The 18,696-nt window shown below is 40.1% G+C and overlaps 1 protein-coding gene and 1 long non-coding RNA gene across 4 annotated transcripts in view; one reads left to right on the forward strand and one right to left on the reverse strand.

The window, feature by feature from the left end:
* The window catches only part of LOC139574467 (uncharacterized), a 436,827-nt gene that overhangs the window by 168,629 nt on the left and 249,502 nt on the right, over positions 1 to 18,696 (forward strand). The gene's annotated exons all lie outside the window — the stretch shown is intronic.
* The window catches only part of fstl5 (follistatin-like 5), a 227,331-nt gene continuing 222,375 nt past the window's right edge, over positions 13,741 to 18,696 (reverse strand). For all 3 annotated transcript variants that reach the window (XM_071399063.1, XM_071399064.1, XM_071399065.1), the window contains one exon: positions 13,741 to 16,750. In XM_071399063.1, coding sequence (XP_071255164.1) covers positions 16,048 to 16,750 — 703 coding nt within the window. In that variant the 3' untranslated portion in view covers positions 13,741 to 16,047. The remainder of the gene's footprint in view (positions 16,751 to 18,696) is intronic.

The raw sequence follows: 18,696 nt of genomic DNA on the forward strand, positions 1-18,696 counted from the left end.
AAGGCCACGTCGACAGGTCTCCCTCCCACCAGGTCAAAACTGAGACCCGAACCAGCGAATTATCGGCCACCGGCCCAACCTCCCAACCGCCAGGCCACCCACCCCCCACAATCCCCCACAGTTCCTCGAGAGCTGCACCTCAATCATCCCCTCAGTGTCATTCAAACATTATTTTTGTGTATATTATGACTTTATTTCGACTTTTATTTTGACCATCATTCTATCCCCCGCCCAGCATCACCACTCCCACTTGTCTCCAGTCCCCCATCCCAACCCTCAGCTTCCCTCAGCCCATCCCACCTATCTTTGCTGGCCACCCTCTTCCGATTTTTACGCACCAGATCTCTTTCAACTATGCTGTGATGTTTAACATACAATTTGAATCTATCTAATCTAATAGAATCCACAGATTGGGAGTTGAAGATAAATACTTTTACTACGAGTATTAGTATATTAGTAATTAACTGGCCAGGTCTCTGTTTCTAGGGTCAATTTTAAATAATTTTTTATGCTTTTCAGCCATTCCTGAACCTGAGACCAGAAACAGGCCACTTGAGGGCAATACCAGAACAAATGGTCTATTGATTCTGTATCATCACAACAAAATCTGCAGAGCTGCAATGATTGTATGCCCCAAATATTCAACATTTTGTTCGTGGCAAGAATTCTATACAATAGTTTTAGCTGAAAAGCATGAATACTTGAATCTTGAGTCGTTCTATATATCAACTCCTACACCCTGTGCTATTGAATCGGTACATCAAAAATCTATTCCCAGCTATTTTGCAATCTGTATGACACAGCTGTTAACATCCTGGTCCTCAAATGAAATTGGTATACTTTCCTATTTATGCTATTTTTATTCCTCAGCCAGTTTATATATTTTATATTGGGCAGACAGACCAGTTCCCTACCTCCTATTGATGTCACCTCGCTCCTCCATTTTTGAGGTAACGCTGTAATCAATTGGTTGTAATCTTGGATTGAGCATACCTTCCCATACAATTCTGATAAAAGACATAACTCTACCATTCCAATTAACAACATAATTTAAAAACAGAATACCCTTTTTACACATATTTAAACTTTTATCAACCAGCACATTTGAGTTCAACCATAATATTTGTTGTAATATTTGTTCTATCTTTCCAGGGGGGTGAAAATTGAATTTTAACCAGCTCTGCAATGCCTGTTTGAAAAAGAGAAATACTTTGAAAGTGAAAGTGAGACATTGCAATCTGTACAAAGGCAAAAAGGCAATTTTTAAACAATGGATGAGCTGTTCTTAGTAATCTACTTGAGAACCATTTTGGGTTCAAGTAAAACTTTTGTATAAGTGAATATTTTAGGTTTAGTGCTTTTATATTAAACAACTTCAACCTACCCTGATAGGCACGCTTTATCTTGTCTGGTTTAGAATCTCAGATAAAGTCAAAAGAATTTTGCTCATATGATTTGAAAAACGAATAATCAGGAGTAGGCAGCGCCATAAGTAAGTGAGTAAACTGAGATATGACTAAGGAGTTAATCAGTGGAATTTTTCCCAAAATAGACAGGTATTTACTTCACCATGGTTGCAGGATCTGGTCTATTTTTATTAGTTTTCTATTGAAAATCATTGTGGAGAGCTCATTTATATATTTTGTGATATGAATACCAAGTAAAGTATGTCTACTTCACCATCAGCCCATTTTATAGGTAACCTGCATGGTAATGTACAAGATCCAATACATAATATGGTATATGGTACACACATAATAATTAGGTTTTACTACACAGAGTCCAGAAAAGTTATCTAGATCTTCAATGAGACAATGCAGGGATCTAGCTTGCGGACTTGAGTCATCAGCATACATGGACACCTTTGTTTTCAAGCCTTGGATTTCTAATCTCTAATGTTGATATTTGATCTGATTTTAATATCTATAACGAACACATATGGTGACAGCGGACACCCTTGTTTAACTCCTCTTGACAATTCAAAACTCTGTGAGAAGTAGCCACTATTTATTATTGCACACCTGCTATTTATTCTACTAAAATGAGTACCACATCCATGGCCACACATTGAGGTTACTGTAAAAATAAATGTCTTCTTATGTAATCATAGAAAGCGGGCATGTTCAAGATAGCATACAAAGGTCGCAGGTCTGTGGAGAGCTTCACAATTGCTATAATAATCTGTGCAGAATATCAAACGGAATCGATCATTTGCACCATGTACTTAAATAATCTCAATTGCAATCCAGGTCATTTGGTTGCGCTATTACACTGAACATAAATAGAAACGCAAAATGTAAAGTGTTGGTCCCATGTTTCATGAGCTGAAATAAAATATCCCAGAAATGTTCCATACGCACAAAAAGCTAATTTCTATAAAATGTTGTGCACAAAGTTGTTTACATTTTAGTGAGCATTTCTCTTTTGCCAATATAATCCATCCACCTGACAGGTGGCACGCGCTCCAGCAGGTATATCTCACTGGTCACCCCCAAATCCAATTCTTCCTTTGGCCGCCTCTCCTTCCAGTTCTCTGCTGCCAATGACTGGAATGAACTGCAAAAATCTCTGAAGCAGGAGACTCTTACCTCCCTCACTAGCTTTAAGCACCAGCTGTCAGAGCAGCTCACAGATCACTGGACCTGTACATTGCTCATCTGTAAATAGCCCATCCAATCTACCTCATCCCCATACTGTATTTATTTATTTATCTTGCTCCTTTGCACCCCAGTATCTCAACTTGCACATTCATCCTCTGCACATCCTACCATTCCAGTGTTTAATTGCTATATTGTAATTACTTCACCACCATAGCCTATTTATTGCCTTACCTCTCTAATCCTACCTCATTTGCACATGCTGTATATAGATTTTCTTACTGTATTATTTATTGCATGGTGGTTATTCAATGTGTAACTCTGTGTTGTATGTGTCGAACTGCTTTGCTTTATCTTGGCCAGGTCGCAGTTGCAAATGAGAACTTGTTCTCAACTAGCCTACCTGGTTAAATAAAGGTGAAATAAATAATAAATATTTTAAAAAAGATGGTTTATCGCATAGTGATAACACATTGGGAATTCAACATATTTTTGTCTGTCTTTTTTAGTGGGTGAAAATAGGTTGTAATCTCATTGATCAACGTATCAATTAAATATTACCCAATTCTCAACATTGAAATGATGTGGTGTGCCCAGTGGGATTTGTGTGGAAAAGTGTTACAGGCATTCTGGTGGGACAGGGTTATTGGGGGAAATACACTGAGTGTACAAAACATTATGAATGCCTGTAGCACTGCTCTTTCCATGACATAGACTGACCAGGTAAATCCAGGTGAAAGCTATAATCCTTTATTGATATCACCTGTTAAATCCATTTCAATCAGTAGACGAAGGGGAGGAGACAGCTTAAAACTTATTCGGGACAGGGGGCAGCATTTTCACTTTGGACGAATTGCATGCCCAAACTGAATTTCCTCCTACTCTGTCCCAGAAGGTAATACATGCATATTATGTCTGTAAGTATAACAGAACTCATATGGCAGACAAAAACCTGAGAAGAAATCCAAACAGGAAGTGAGAACTCGATTTTCAAAACAGTGCCAAATGATATCCCTTTTAGTTATGGATGAGCAAACACTTCCTAGGGCTTCCACTAGAAGTCACCGTCTTTAGATCCTGGTTATATGATTCTACTATAAAGGAGGGGCTCATAGGAGCTATTTTACTGAGTGGTCTGGAGAAATTCTCGGTCTCATTGTGCGCGCTCACGAGAGAAAGTGCTCTCGTTCCAATGCTCTTTCTTCAGACAATGAAATTCTCCTGTTGGATCCTTATTGATGATTAATGTTAAAAACATCCTAAATATGGATTGCATACATCATTTGACTTGTTTCTATGACCTGTAACGGAACTTTTTGAGTTTTTGTCTGGAGGGATTGCTCGTGCGTCATGAAAATGGATTACTGGGCTGAACATGCTAACAACAAGTGGCTAAATGATGGACTTTATGGAACAAATCAGTCATTTATTGTCGAACTGGGAATCCTGGGAGTGCCTTCTGATGAAGTTATTCGAAGGTAAGTGAATATTTATAGTGTTTTTGTAGCTTCTGTTGACGCCAAAATGGCGGCTATTTCTTTGGCTGGATTGTGCTCTGAGCGCCGTTCTCAGATTATTCTTTTTCCGTAAAGTTTTTAAAAAAATCTGACACAGCGGTTGCATAGAGGATAAGTTTATCTTTAATTCTGTGAATAACATTTGCATCTTTTATCAATGTTTATTATGAGTATTTCTGCAAAATCACCGGATGTTTTGGAATCAAAACATTACTGCACGTAACGCGCCAATGTAAACTGAGATTTGTTTTAATATATATAGGCACATTATCGAACAAAACACACAATACATGTATAACATGATGTCCTATGACTGTCATCTGATGAAGATAATCAAAGGTTAGTGATTCATTTTAACTATATTTCTGCTTTTTCTAATTCCTATTGTTGGCTGAAAAAATGGCTGTGTGTGTTTGTGACTTGGCTCTGACCTAACATAATCATATGTTGTGCTTTCACTGTAAATCATTTTGAAATCGGACACCATGGGTAGATTAACAAGATGTTTATCTTTCATTTGCTTTATTGGACTTGTTAATGTGTGAAAGTTAAATATTTCTAAAAAAATATTTTTTAATTTCGCGCGCTGCCTTTTCAGTGGAATGTTGTGGGTGTTCTGCTAGCAGGACCCCTGAGCTAGAAAGGTTAAAGGAGGATTTTTAAACATTGAGGCAATTGAGACGTGGATTATGTATGTGCCATTCAGAGGGTGAACAGGAAAGACAAAAAATGTAAGTGCCTTTGAACGGGGTATGGTAGTAGGTGCCAGGCGCATCGGTTTGTGTCAAGAACTGCAACGCTGCTGGCTTTTTCATGCTCAACAGTTTCCCGTGTGTGTCAATGGTCCACCACCCAAAGGACATCCAGCCAACTTGACACAACTGTGGGAAGCATTGGAGTCGACATGGGCCAGCATCCCTGTGGAATGCTTTCGACACCTTGTAGAGTCCATGCCCTGATTAATTGAGGCTGTTCTGAGGGAAAAAGGGGCTGCAACTCAATATTAGGAAGGTGTTTTTAATGTTTTGTATACTCAGTGTATAAGCTTGCTAGCTCCATTGTATTGGATTTCCCAACTCAACAGTATATAGACCATAGTCTCAGATGCAAATTATATTTCTAACCACAACAAAAACAAACGTATGTTGAGACATCGTAAAAATAAGTAATATTCTATTCTCTTTGCAGTGGAGGCTTTTCTTGGTGAGGAGACTTCAGGGAGATAAAGAAACTTGTTACCAATGCAAACAAAACAGAAGTAATCTGATGGCTTTGTCGGGCTGAATGTTACTTTATTAATTCCCAATTTATTCCTTTATCACACAATCAAATGTCATTCTGTCACTACCCATTTTGCCCTCGCAATATTTGTACCTTTATTTTTTCTCTATTCATTCACAACGCCAATCAATATAGGACTAGTTTTGATTGATTATTGCCAATGGTAGCTAGTAAGACAATAAATAACCACTCAGGTTTTGTGTTCCCTTTGCTATTCAGTCAGGTACGTCATATTAGGCTCTTACTCATGCCTAACCAGATGGCTCACTCCCTCTGTAGTGTTCCAGCCATCCAACTGGCCCTTTGGGGGTGTCGGTGTGCGTGTGTGTGTATGTGTGTGTGTGCGCAGTTGCCAGTGTGGGCCCCAGTCTGCCTCTGTGAGGAAGCTGCAGGATGTTTTCCTTCTGTCTCTGCTAGAGCCTCCCAGGGGGGTGGATGCATCTCCTCCACATCTGGCAACCCGTAAGACTGGCAGCACATATACTCCTCCACTCTGCAAACATCCACTCCAGTGGCAGCAAGCAAGAGGGATATTTTACAATTGATGACTGCCTGGCTAGGATACATGTCTGCGCCCATTGCTGTGCCTGTACTACGGATTGTGGTCCCATGTTCCAGCGCAAACGAGGCCTTCTTGATTTGTGGCACAGTTAACACGGTGCTGGGTTTGTTGCTCAATGCCCAGACAGAGATGAGCAATGGCCGATGCACAGACACCTGCACCTCTCTCAAGCCATTATGCCAGTTATCTCTATTTATCCCAGTTATCTCTATTTATCACTGATTGAATTATTATTATAAGAGTCTAGCGTTATCAAAAGACGTACTGTTTTAGTTAACCTTTATTTAACCAGGAAGTCCCATTGAGATCAGAAGAACTCTTTCCCAAGGGAGACGTGTTCATGTCAGTATTAAATTTGTCAGGGACCCACTGCAACCTGACGCAATGTTTGTTGATATCTACATAAATGTATAATATATGACATAATCTGACCCTTGAGAAGAATCCATTCACCGCCATTTTAAAAACATGTAGTGTCAGGTAAACAAAGAGCAGAATGATTGAATTTGGTTGGTTGTAGTAGAATGCTTGGCTGCTTTATCTCTTGCAGCATCGCTCCAGTGCTTCTCAGAGGCAGGAGAAGGTGGCTGTGTATGCATCCCGTTGTCATTGATGTGTGTTCAGTCGCCTAGCGCGGCCCTGGTGTCATGCCCGGCTGATCACAGCAGCCTCAGCATGACAACTGGGACCAAAGGGGACAAGGTGTGACGCCGCCACCATCTTATCACACACTCAGGGCTCTGGCTGCTATCTGTCACATCCTTCCAGCATCACAGAGTCTTTCCAATGACTTTGAGGGAAAACTAAAGGGAGTGTTCTCACAGCCGGTTAAGGTGACAATGGGTGCTCCCTGTTGACTATCGTTCTCTTTAGTAGGTTTCACACTACACATACTGGCTCCCAATTTTGAACACAACGGATGATGTTATATTGCTGAAATTGATCAATCAATATGAACATCAATTTATTAACCAGGAACCAATTAATTTTTATGTTGATTTTATCCTACACCAAACAACCCTTACACCCAATCAGTGCAGAAAGGATCCAGTGAACGCTGTTGATTCCATTCAGACATTCAGAGAGGTAAGAGTGTTAAAGCTGGGGGACTGAAGTCAGAGAGGGGACTGGTGGAGACAAGGTAGAATGCATGATGAGTATCCACATCTGGTACAAAGGAGAACAAATGGCGACCTCGATCGGTCATCAGCTGAATGCGGGATGGACTGAGAACTGAGGCATTACCAGTGCCCGGGCCTGCAACATGGTTAAAGGGCTAGTCCGTAAATGGAGAAAGGATTGGGGATGTCAGGGTTTGTGTGCAGAGATGTAGCGGAGTCAAGCGCAGGACACAGGTGTTGAGCAAAACAACGGCGTTTACTCAAAATACAAGCAAAAATTCCTCATAGGGAATATAACAAACACACATGCACCAACAACAACCACTAACGAAACAAACAATCACGGACAGAACAGAAATGTATGCCAGAGGGTTAAATAGGGAACATGATAGGGGAATTGAAACCAGGTGTGTGTAATACAGACTAAACAAAACAAAACTGAAAAATGGATCGGTGGTGACTAGAAAGCCGGTGACGTCGACCGCCGAACACCACCCGAACAAGGAGAAGGGCCGACTTCGGCGGAAGTCGTTACAGGGGAATACATAATTTGACTCTTGGAGGTGAACTGGGGAGTGGGGGGAAGAGGTCCCCCCACGTGGAAATGCACTGGAAGATGAAGGGCTTGACAATAGATAACTAAGGCACTGCCAGCCGCCTTGTTTTTGCCTGCAGGAGTCATGTATTCTCCTGGCATTTTTATTAAAGGGATGGAGCAAAGGAGGCTATTAATGTAATGTATCAGTCTAATAAAGAGATGGAGTAAAGGAGACTAAAGGAGACCCGAGTTATAGCGGAATGCAAAATCGGTCTGGCGGGAATAACAAGCTGGGGCTCATCAGCTGGGTGAAGGGGGTATTGTAGCGGCGGCAACGGGCGCCGGTCTTTCATGAGAGAGGCACGGACTTGCCTAATCACTACGGATCAGTAAGGAAAACCTCAGCGGATGGTGTACAAACTGAAGCTAGGCTGCGAAACTCCTCGGAATGGCTTTAAACGTCAGTGTGACCTACAGTGCTTTCTGAAAGTCACGCCCATTTACTTTTTTCACTATTTGCTGTTTTACGGCATGAATTTAAAATTCATTAAATTTACATTTTGTGTCACTGGCCTACACATAATACCCCATAATGTCAAAGTGGAATTATGTTTTTAGAATTTTGTTACAAATTAATTTAAAAGGAAAAGCTGACATCTTGAGTCAATAAGTATTCAACCCCTTTGTTATGACAAGCCTAAACAAGTTCAGGAGTAAAAATGTGCTTAACAAGTCACTTAATCAGTTGTATGGACTCACTCTGTGTGCGACCAACTTTAACTTCTTGACTGATGTCTACAGATGTTGCTTCAATATATCCACATAATTTTCCTACCTCATGATGCCATCTATTTTGTGAAGTGCACTAGTCCCTCCTGCATCAAAGCACCCCCACAACATGATGCTGCCACCCCCGTGCTTCACGGTTGGGATGGTGTTCTTCGGCGTGTTCTTCGGCTTGCAAGCATCTCCCTTTTTCCTCCAAACATAACGATGGTCATTATGGCCAAACAGTTCTATTTCTGTTTCATCAGACCAGAGGACATTTCTCCAAAAAGTACGATCTTTGTCCCCATGTGCAGTTGCAAACCGTAATCTGGCTTTTTTATGGCGGTTTTGTAGCAGTGGCTTCTTCCTTGCTGTGCGGCCTTTCAGGTTATGTCGATATAGGACTCGTTTTACTGTGGATATAGATACTTTTGTACCTGTTTCCTCCAGCATCTTCACAAGGTCCTTTGCTGTTGTTCTAGGATTGATTTGCACTTTTCGCGCCAAAGTATGTTCATCTCAAGGAGACAGAACACATCTCCTTCCTGAGCGGTATGACGGCAGTGTGGTCCCATGGTGTTTATACTTGCGTACTATTGTTTGTACAGATGAACGTGGTACCTTCAGGTGTTTGGAAATTGCTCCCAAGGATGAACCAGACTTGTGGAGTTGTTTTTCTGAGGTCTTGGCTGATTTCTTTTGATTTTCCCATGATGTCAAGCAAAGAGGCACTGAGTTTGAAGGTAGGCCTTGAAATACATCCACAGGTACACCTCCAATTGACTCAAATGATGTCAATTAGCCTATCAGAAGCTTCTAAAGCTTCGTTTTCTGGAATTTTCCAAGCTGTTTAAAGGTACAGTCAACTTAGTGTATGTAAACTTCTGACCCACTGGAATTGTAAAGGTATATGTGACCAACAGATGCATATCTGTATTCCCAGTCATGTGAAATCCATAGATTAGGGCCAATTGAATTTATTTCAATTGACTGTTTCCTTATATGAACTGCGTTCATATTTTTGTTCACTGAAGTTAACAGCTAACAAAATGGCTACACGGACAATCTGAGTTGACCCTTGCATTTTATTTTTTATTTTGCATTGTCTCTGTGCACACTCACAGGTCCCTACACACTCATGCACAATGCCACTCCAACACACACACAAACACTAATTTCATCATGTGCTCACACATAATATGCACATTCATTTATAATGACTCTACACACACACATACAATCATCAAATACGCTGCTGTCACTCTTTTTATCATATATCTTGATGCCTAGTCACCTTACCCCTATACATACAGTGCATTCGGAAAGTATTCAGACCGCTTCACTATTGCACATTTTGTTACACTACTGCCTTATTCTAAAATGTATAAAATAATTTTTTTCCCCTTATCAATCTACACACAATAACACATGATGACAAAGCGAAAACACATTTTTAGAAATTTTTGCAAATGTACTAAAAATGAAAAACTGTATTCTGACCCTTTGCTCTGAGACTTGAAATTGAGATCAGATGCATCCTGTTTCCATTGATCATCCTTGAATTGTTTTTACAACTTGATTGGAGTATATCTGTTGTAAATTCAATTCATTGGACATGATTTGGAAAGTCACACACCTGTCTATATAAGGTCCCACAGTTGACAGTGCATGTCAGAGCAAAAACCAAGCCATGAGGTCGAAGGAATTGTTAGTAGAGCTCCGAGACAGGATTGTGTCGAGGCACAGATCTGGGGAAGGATACCCAAAAATGTCTGCCACATTGAAGGTCCCCAGGAATACAGTGGCCTCCATCATTCTTAAATAGAAGAAGTTTGGAACCACCAAGACTCTTCCTAGAGCTGGCCGCCTGGCCAAACTGAGCAATTGGGGGAGAAGGTCTTCGTCTGGGAGGTGACCAAGATCCCGATGGTCACTCTGACAGAGCTCCAGAGTTTCTCTGTGGAGATGGGATAACCTTCCAGAAAGACAACCATCACTGTAGCACTCTACCAATCAGACCTTTATGGTAGAGTGGCTAGACAGAAGCCACTCTTCAGTAAAAGGCACATGACAACCCGCTTGGAGTTTGCCAAAAGGCACCTAAAGGATTCTCAGACCATGAGTGTAAGTCGCTCTGGATAAGAGCGTCTGCTAAATGACTTAAATGTAAATGTAAATGAGAAACAAGATTCTCTGGTCTGATGAAACCATGAGTGAACTCTTTGGCCTGAATAACAAGAGTCACGCCTGGAAGAAACCACTGCTCATCACCTGGCCAATACCATCCATATGGTGAAGCATGGTGGGGCTAGCATCATGCTGTGGGGATGTTTTCAGCTGCAGGGACTGGGAGACTAGTCAGGATCGAGGGAAAGATGGACGCAGCAAAGTACAGAGAGATCCTTGATGAAAACGTGCACCAGAGCGCTCAGGACATCAGACTGTGGCAAAGGTTCACCTTCCAACAGGACAACTACCCTAAACACACAGCCAAGACAACGCAGGAGTGGCCCAGCCAGAGCCCGATCGAACATCTCTGGAGAGACCTGAAAAAATCTGTGCTGTGACGCTCCCCATTCAACCTGATATAGTTTGAGTGGATCTGCAGAGAATAATAGGAGGAACTATCCAAATACAGGTGTGCCAAGCTTGTAGTGTTATACCCAAGAAGACTCAAGGCTGTAATCGCTGCCAAACATGCTTCAACAAAGTACTGAGTAAAGGGTCTGAATAATTATGGAAATGTGATATAATTTTTTTTTTTATACATTTGTAAACAATATATATATTTTTGTCGTTATGGGGTACTGTGTGTAGATTGATGAGGGAAAAACACAATTTAATCGATTTTAGAATAAGGCAGTAACGTAACAAAATGTGTGAAAAAGTGAAGGTGGCTGAATACTTTCTGAATGCACTGTATCTACCTCTATGACTCAAGTATTCCTGTACATTGTAAATATGGTACTGACTGACCCTGTATATAGTATGCTTACTTACTTTCTCGTGTTCTTCTTATTTATATTTTTATTTCTCGTGTGTTGTTGTTCTACCTTTTATTTTTACTGTTTCATTCTTACTGATTACTGCATTGTTAGGTTTAGAAAGTCATGTCACTGTACTTGTGCGTATGACATTGAAACTTGAATAAAAATATTCCAAAACATGCATCCTGTTTGGGTATGGGTATGCTTGTCATCGGCAAGGACTAGGAAGTTGTTTTTTATACGTATAAAGAAACGGAATGGAGCTAAACACAGGCCAAATCTTAGAGGAAAACCTTGTTTTCGAACACTGGGAGAAAAATGTACCTTTCAGCAGGACAGTATCCTAAAACACAAGGCCAAATATACACTGGAGTTGCTTACCAAGACGACATTGAATGTTCTTAAGTGGCCTTGTTGCAGTTTTGACAAAAATCGTATTGAAAATATATGACATGACTTGAAAATGGCTGTCTAGCAATGATCAACAACCAAGTTGACAGAGCTTGAAGCATTTTTAAATAATAATGTGCAAATATTGTACAATCCAGGTATGCAAAGCTCTTAGAGACTTATCCAGAACGACTTACAGCTGTAATCGCTGCCAAAGGTGATTCCAACATGTATTGACTCAGGTGTGTGAATACACTTATTTAATTTTCAATCAATTTGAAAAAATGTCTATAAACATGTTTTCACTTGTTCATGACGGGGTATTGTTTGTAGATGGGTGATTTTTTATATTTTTTATCCAATTTGAATTCAGGCTGTAACACCACAAGATGTGGAATAGGTAGAGGGGTATGAACATTTTCTGAAGGCACTGTATATGACGAACGTGGATGTCCCTGAGCAAGCTAGCTGTCCATTGGGTAGGGCTAGATGGTACACTATGTACTTCTTAATGTAGTATCTAACGTAATATCTCAAATAAATGTTAGTGACTGGCATAATACTAGTAGTACAGGACTCCTGGGCAAGAGAGGGGAAAAAAACAATGGCTCTATTTACAGCAGTCACTCTCCATTACAATAATGTTCTTCTGTTTCCAATACATTCCCTTTCTCTATTTGACTGCAGTTCATTCCGGTGCTCATACTCTGATTGTTACTTGCTTCATATGCAATCGCAAGTCTTGCCTACTATTAAACATCGTTTTTAATTAAAGAGCGACTGCCTCTAAAAAACAACTTCTTGTTTTGAAAATGGCCTATGTGGCATCAATATGAGCAATAAACATTATTCTAGTGTCAAAATTGACTACAAAGTGTAAATAGGATAATTTGGGTCATAAAGACAGTCTCGTCCAAAACAGACATTTGCGAGATGATAGGATGTTATGTCACGGAATTAAGGATATCGTAACCATTTTCCTTGGGTTGGGTTTATTTTAATCCTGCCCACATGACAACCGCTGACAGCACCCAAGTAATATTCAATTTGGAGAGCAGCTACACACCAACCTGTCTTAATGCCCATGGTCAATTTGGTTTGACATTTGATATCCATATGGGGCAAGTTAGGGACCATCAGTAAATTACATAATGTACATGGGAGAATATAAAAAAAATGTCAATAGCTCCACATTTCAATGACTTAAAAACCACAACCAACTATACATTGTAGAAATTCATATGCAAATATTAAAACCATTTAATGAGACAATTAAAAGTTGTGCAACATGAATATATTGTCACATTTACATTGTGTAATTTATTGAAATTCCCTAACTATCCCCAGAGTTAGGATATCCAATGTCAAAACAATTTTGTCACAGTAGCTGAAAGAAGGGTGAGTGACTATAACTGTGTATTGTTTTGGCAGAGTGAATGTACAAACGCTTACCACGGGCAAACACACACAAGACACCCACATTAAACCACCCCTCCAAGACAACTCTTGTTTGACTTCAGCCATGGCCTCTGCATTTCTTAATGACTAAGCCAAAAAGTGAGGCCAAATCAGGAAGTTCAGCACCCCTTTAAGAACTCTATGTACTCAGCTATTGCAATATCTAATGATGATTGCATTTTTTATAAAATCATATTTATGTGAAGTGCCCATCAAGAAGTTATGTATGAGCACACACATTGTGTGGGTCTCCCTTAATCTCAAGCAGACAAGATTGGGTGTGGAATTAGTTTCATAAGAGTGACAAAAACTGCTGAATCAATATAAGGGTCATTCAAATGAAATTACTTTTCCAAAGCTCTTTCAAATAGATATTTGAGAAAGATACTGTATGTTCATATTCGCTGAATGTGTAAATGTGAGCAGTAGAACTGAAGAGGCTGAACTGTGTTGAACTTGGTTTTTCAAGGGCATTGATAGTTGGGCTGAAACACATTTTCCACAGAAAGGAGATTCTGGCATTTTATATGGTATTTTGAAAGGTATATACTTTATTTTCAGGTAAAATGTCAAGCGTGTATTCTCTACATAAATAACGACCACATGAATCAACAAACAGTACATGGCTATAATGGAAATGACAACGTTTCAGTGGGTGACATCAAAATGTACTTGGTCAAGGATAGATGCGGTAAAGAGGTCAAGGAAACTCGAACAAACAATGAAATTGCCATGGAAATGAGTGGGGGAAAGGGCAATGGGGGAAAGATCCGAGTCGCCTCATTGCCCCCCAGCAAAATTAGTCTACATTTAGGCTATTGTTTAAATGTGTATTTCACACTATGTTGAAGTAAAAATCGGATTATAATGCTTGTATGGATGTCAACCCCTACACATGTCAATGTAATCCTCACCAATCAACTGCATTACAGCTAAAAAACAACTTTGACTACCATCAACGAACGGGAGTTAGCATTTAGCAGTCTCTTCTTCTAAACCTGAAATAGGACATAAGTAAGCACATTGTGGGCCTGTTACAATACATAATCATGACGGTTCTGACGAATATCCACTTTGTTCAATCAGATTTATTGAATGTGTGCCAATCTGGTCAATGGAACAGTCTGCGTTCCATTGACTCCTTTACCTCATCTATAGCGAGATGACCATGGTGCTCTTTTCATTTTTAAAAAGGAGGGTGCGTATACACTCAAAATAATGAACAATGCCCTCAAAGTTGTGAAACCTACCATGTTAAGGAACTCATTCAACTCTGCTTCTATATAAAGAACACAATAAGAAAAGTCAGAGGTAATCAGTACAGTCCTATGGGTATCAAGGGACAACACCAAACAAAATGTGATAAGGAAAAAATATTTAAATGAACTGAAATTGAATTGACCAAATAAAACAAAACATCAAAATGTTTTAAATGTCTCATTAATTGGAACATAAAACAGGCCTGTCCATAAGACAACCAAGTGTCCAACATTAGAATCGAAAAAATACTGGATTAACAAATTCTTCACTGTGTTTGTGTTAGAGTGCTATGGTGAAAATGCATAGAATGTGTACTTCAAGGAAACAATTTTGTGTCCTAAGCACAACGGGCCACGTACTTGTCAGGTTTCATAGGTACAACTGATTCATCCAACTATGCTCTGCCTTGTAAGATTTTAAAAGAAATGTGACTCGCATTTTAAGCTTATACACCAAGGTCTCTCACTACTGTCTCTATTCTCTCTTTACTGTCTCTCTCTATATATTGTATACTCATTAGACTCATACAGCTCAAGGCCCACTATTCTCTACAACCACAAAAGCCCACTTCCAACTAAACAAATGTATCTTTATTTCATTGTAATATTAAATATTTGTTAAATATTTGTTATATATATCATATATAGTATAACTCCTTTTGGGCCAGGGGTATTCTTCAAATTGACATACACACACTGACATTGTGACACAAAGTGGGAAAATGTAATTAATTAATCCCACAAATATTAAGATGGATACATTTATTAACATTGTCGTTGAGACTTGGGTTGTTGGACGAAATAGAATTCAAACCATTTGCTCTGTTGATGACTCTTTGAGATCAACGGTGACCAAGCAGCACTACATCATAATGGACAACTCAATCTCTCTGTCTCCACTTGAAATGAGACTGGATCTCAGCAAGAGCTTGTTTTAATTAGCCCAGAATGGGCTCCACGTCAGTCCGAGATAAAGAAAATTTGAAAAACATGGATTTTTGGAGCATCTCTCACCATGAAGGAGGGTCAAAGACAAAAAGGTGTAATCTGCAGCCGCAACGAGAATAATTAGGTTAATTCCTCTTTTGGAGTGTTTTCCTTCAAGGCACAGGAAAAAAAGAGGGAAAGGGGGTAAATGAAACAAAGGAGGACAATCTAGAAATCTTTTCTCCCTCGTTTTAGAGAAACGCCAGTTGATGTGATTATTGAAAAACATCTAGCCAATTGAATAAGTGAGACTTGCAATCAAAAAAAGTCTAATATGCAGATAATTTGTCTAATTTTAACAGAGATCCTCTAGAAGATCTTGGAGAGCAACTTGATGTTGACTACATGTGGAACCACCCAGTTGAAAGCCAAGATTTCAACTCGGCTAGCAAACAACACCAACAAATCGCTCCCTATTTTTTGGAATGAAGGTCCCAACATCCAAACGGTTTTGAACGGTCAATTCTGGTTTTGAAAATGTCTTACTTTTTTCGTCACACCCAATAAATGATATATCTGCAACCAAATTCAGTGCAACTTTACCTTAATAATAACATAGGATGCGTCTGAACACAGACCGGCCTACGACTCGCCAACCCACGCCACTACATTGCCTTTGATGACATCAGTGATCTCGCAGTTGAGCTTGTTGAGACGACCATCCAGGATGAAGATAGACTCCCTGGACGGGGTCATGAGGTACTGTCCGAAAAGTCCACTGCCAGTCATCACGCGGTTCCTACTGCTCCACGGCCAATCGGAAGTCTTGGTGGCCTCCTTCAGGCTCTTGATCATCTTCACATTGCCTGTGCTCAGCTCGACGTACAGAGAGTCCGTTTGGCGTCCCGAAGTACCAAAGATGTTGTACTGGTGAACCTCGGTGAACGACGGCTGGAAGGCCACGTCAGACAGGTGGAGGTTGGTGTGGATGTCGAAGGGCTTGCCAATCTCCCCGCGCACCGTGATCTGCTGGATCCTCATCAGGCCATCGTGGTCGTCCACCGTGACCAGGTAGTGACCGTCCGGGGACACATACGGGGTGCCGGTGACGTCCCCGTTGGGTCCAATCACAGAGTCCGTCACACTGTCCACGATGAGCTGGGGTTGGGTGGCGCCTGTGGAATCAGGCCTGCAGTTGACAAAGTAGTAGCCGCCAAGGTGGGAGTAAGCCAGAGACTTGGGGATGCAGTTATACTCGCGCAGGCTGATGTTCTTCACTGACGACGTGGTCTCCAGGTCGATCTTGTGGAGTGCCGGTTCATTTCTGTGGAGGACGATTCCAAATCTAGACAGAAAGAAGACATTTTGAATGTTAATAAACTTGTTCACAAGTTTTTGTGGCAAACATAAAACAATTATACACACTGTAGAGGGTCGACACAAAAAAGTGTAAAAGTTATTTTATTTTATGCCTATTTATTAATGAATGAATGAATGAATAAATACCTACAGGATTGAATCCATTAGCACATGCTTGCTGATGTCACACTAGATTAGAAATAATGCAAACTTCACCACGACTACAGTTACAGTACATTTACAATTGTGGAGAGTAGAATTATATTTATGATTGTCACGAGAAGTACTAGGTCTGTTATCCTCACGACTATTGAATAGGTGCACATTTTCCTCGCTCACGCTGTCATGAACATCTTAACAGTGACAGGGCCTTCCATTTCCACCACCTCTCCTATTATTATACTCTGAATGGACTAAATAGTTTTGACAGAGGGGTGTGTGAATCTCTTAGCTACAATATCTCAGTTCCTCAAAGAAAAGGCCTTTAGATTGGTTTGAGAAGAAGAGCGGGGTGGATACGGTCTAGACATTTCACATCAGTGGCCATTTTCTTATCGACTCAGATGTGCAATCTCTGCATGCGGAGTTGAAATTGTCTGCCCTATGCTTCATAGTAATAGATTTCAATGTGCATAATAATCATTGAAAATACTATATTATACATAAAAAATTATATAGTGATAATGACACATTAGAATTATCTCTTTAAAGTCTGGAGGGAGAAAGTGCGGGGCTGACAAGGCTCAATTAAATCTGAATGCTGTCTGATTAATTCTGACATGCACTTCAATCTTGGTATCATCCATCTTCTTTTATGCAATTTTAAACGCCCCTGCTGTCTGTTCATGTGGACAGAACTTCGCTGTTAGAGAGTGATGGAGCACATTATCAGCACTGTGAAGTAAAGCATTGATCCAGAGATTGTATAGTCCATTTGGGAAGCTAGGGCTGGGGACTTCGTCATCAAATGGACTAATGTTTGACGTGAACTAGGTGCTGCATTGGGTTATAATGAGATAGGAGGGACTGCATGGTCCATTGCCATGGACTTGATCTTTTGATATATAAATAACCTTTAAAAATGTACTTTGGGAGTTTCTCCAACTTCCAACACAAAATCCCCAGGAATTCTTCCCAGGGAGCTTTTTATCCCACGACGAGCACTGTCGAATATTTTTTTTAAATCACACCCACAGGGAGCGAAGTGAATTCAAAGGTAACACATTAAAAAAATCGCTATAATTTGATCAATGGGAGAAAGAGAAGAAAGGAAAGGAAAATACAGTTGCTGGTGGACTCCTGGTAGGGACAAAGGAGTACTGTGTCAGTGCAAGCAACTCTAAATACAATGAAGCGCTATGAGAACGTATCATTAGTATGGTGTCCATTGTAGGACATCCCTAGTCCCCAAGATAAATGTCCTTACTCTCCACAAATGTGTTATTTAGGACAGATCAGTGAACACATCTGCAGTGGTATAAAACAGAGTGCTTGATATATGAAGGTCAATATGACAATTTTGCCTTCAGCTTTATTTTGTCTAAAAATAAGTAGTCCTAAAGTTTGTTAGGAAAAGTAATCAAGAAAAATAGGCTTGTTTACTTTCTTTATGAACAGTAAAAGTGACATTTGGGCTGGCTTTGCTTGTAAACCCATATCATATATCAACACATTGAGCAAAATACAAATTGCCAGTTGTTTTTGTTGTTTTGTTATCAGCATGCCTCCCACGGGTAAACTATGCAGATTTTTCCAAATACTGTGAAATGATATGAAAAGTAACACTTGTGTGTTGAGTTATGAGCTGTATACTTTGTTGTACTTTTGATTGCATACTTTATAATAGTTTGCAATAGTTTGCTTTTTTGTTCATTGGAACTCCATTCATAAACAGAGGAAATTAAAGTTGTTGTCGCTAATGGGCGAGACGAC

This window comes from Salvelinus alpinus, chromosome 4, assembly GCF_045679555.1.
Source record: "Salvelinus alpinus chromosome 4, SLU_Salpinus.1, whole genome shotgun sequence".
NCBI lineage: Eukaryota > Metazoa > Chordata > Actinopteri > Salmoniformes > Salmonidae > Salvelinus > Salvelinus alpinus.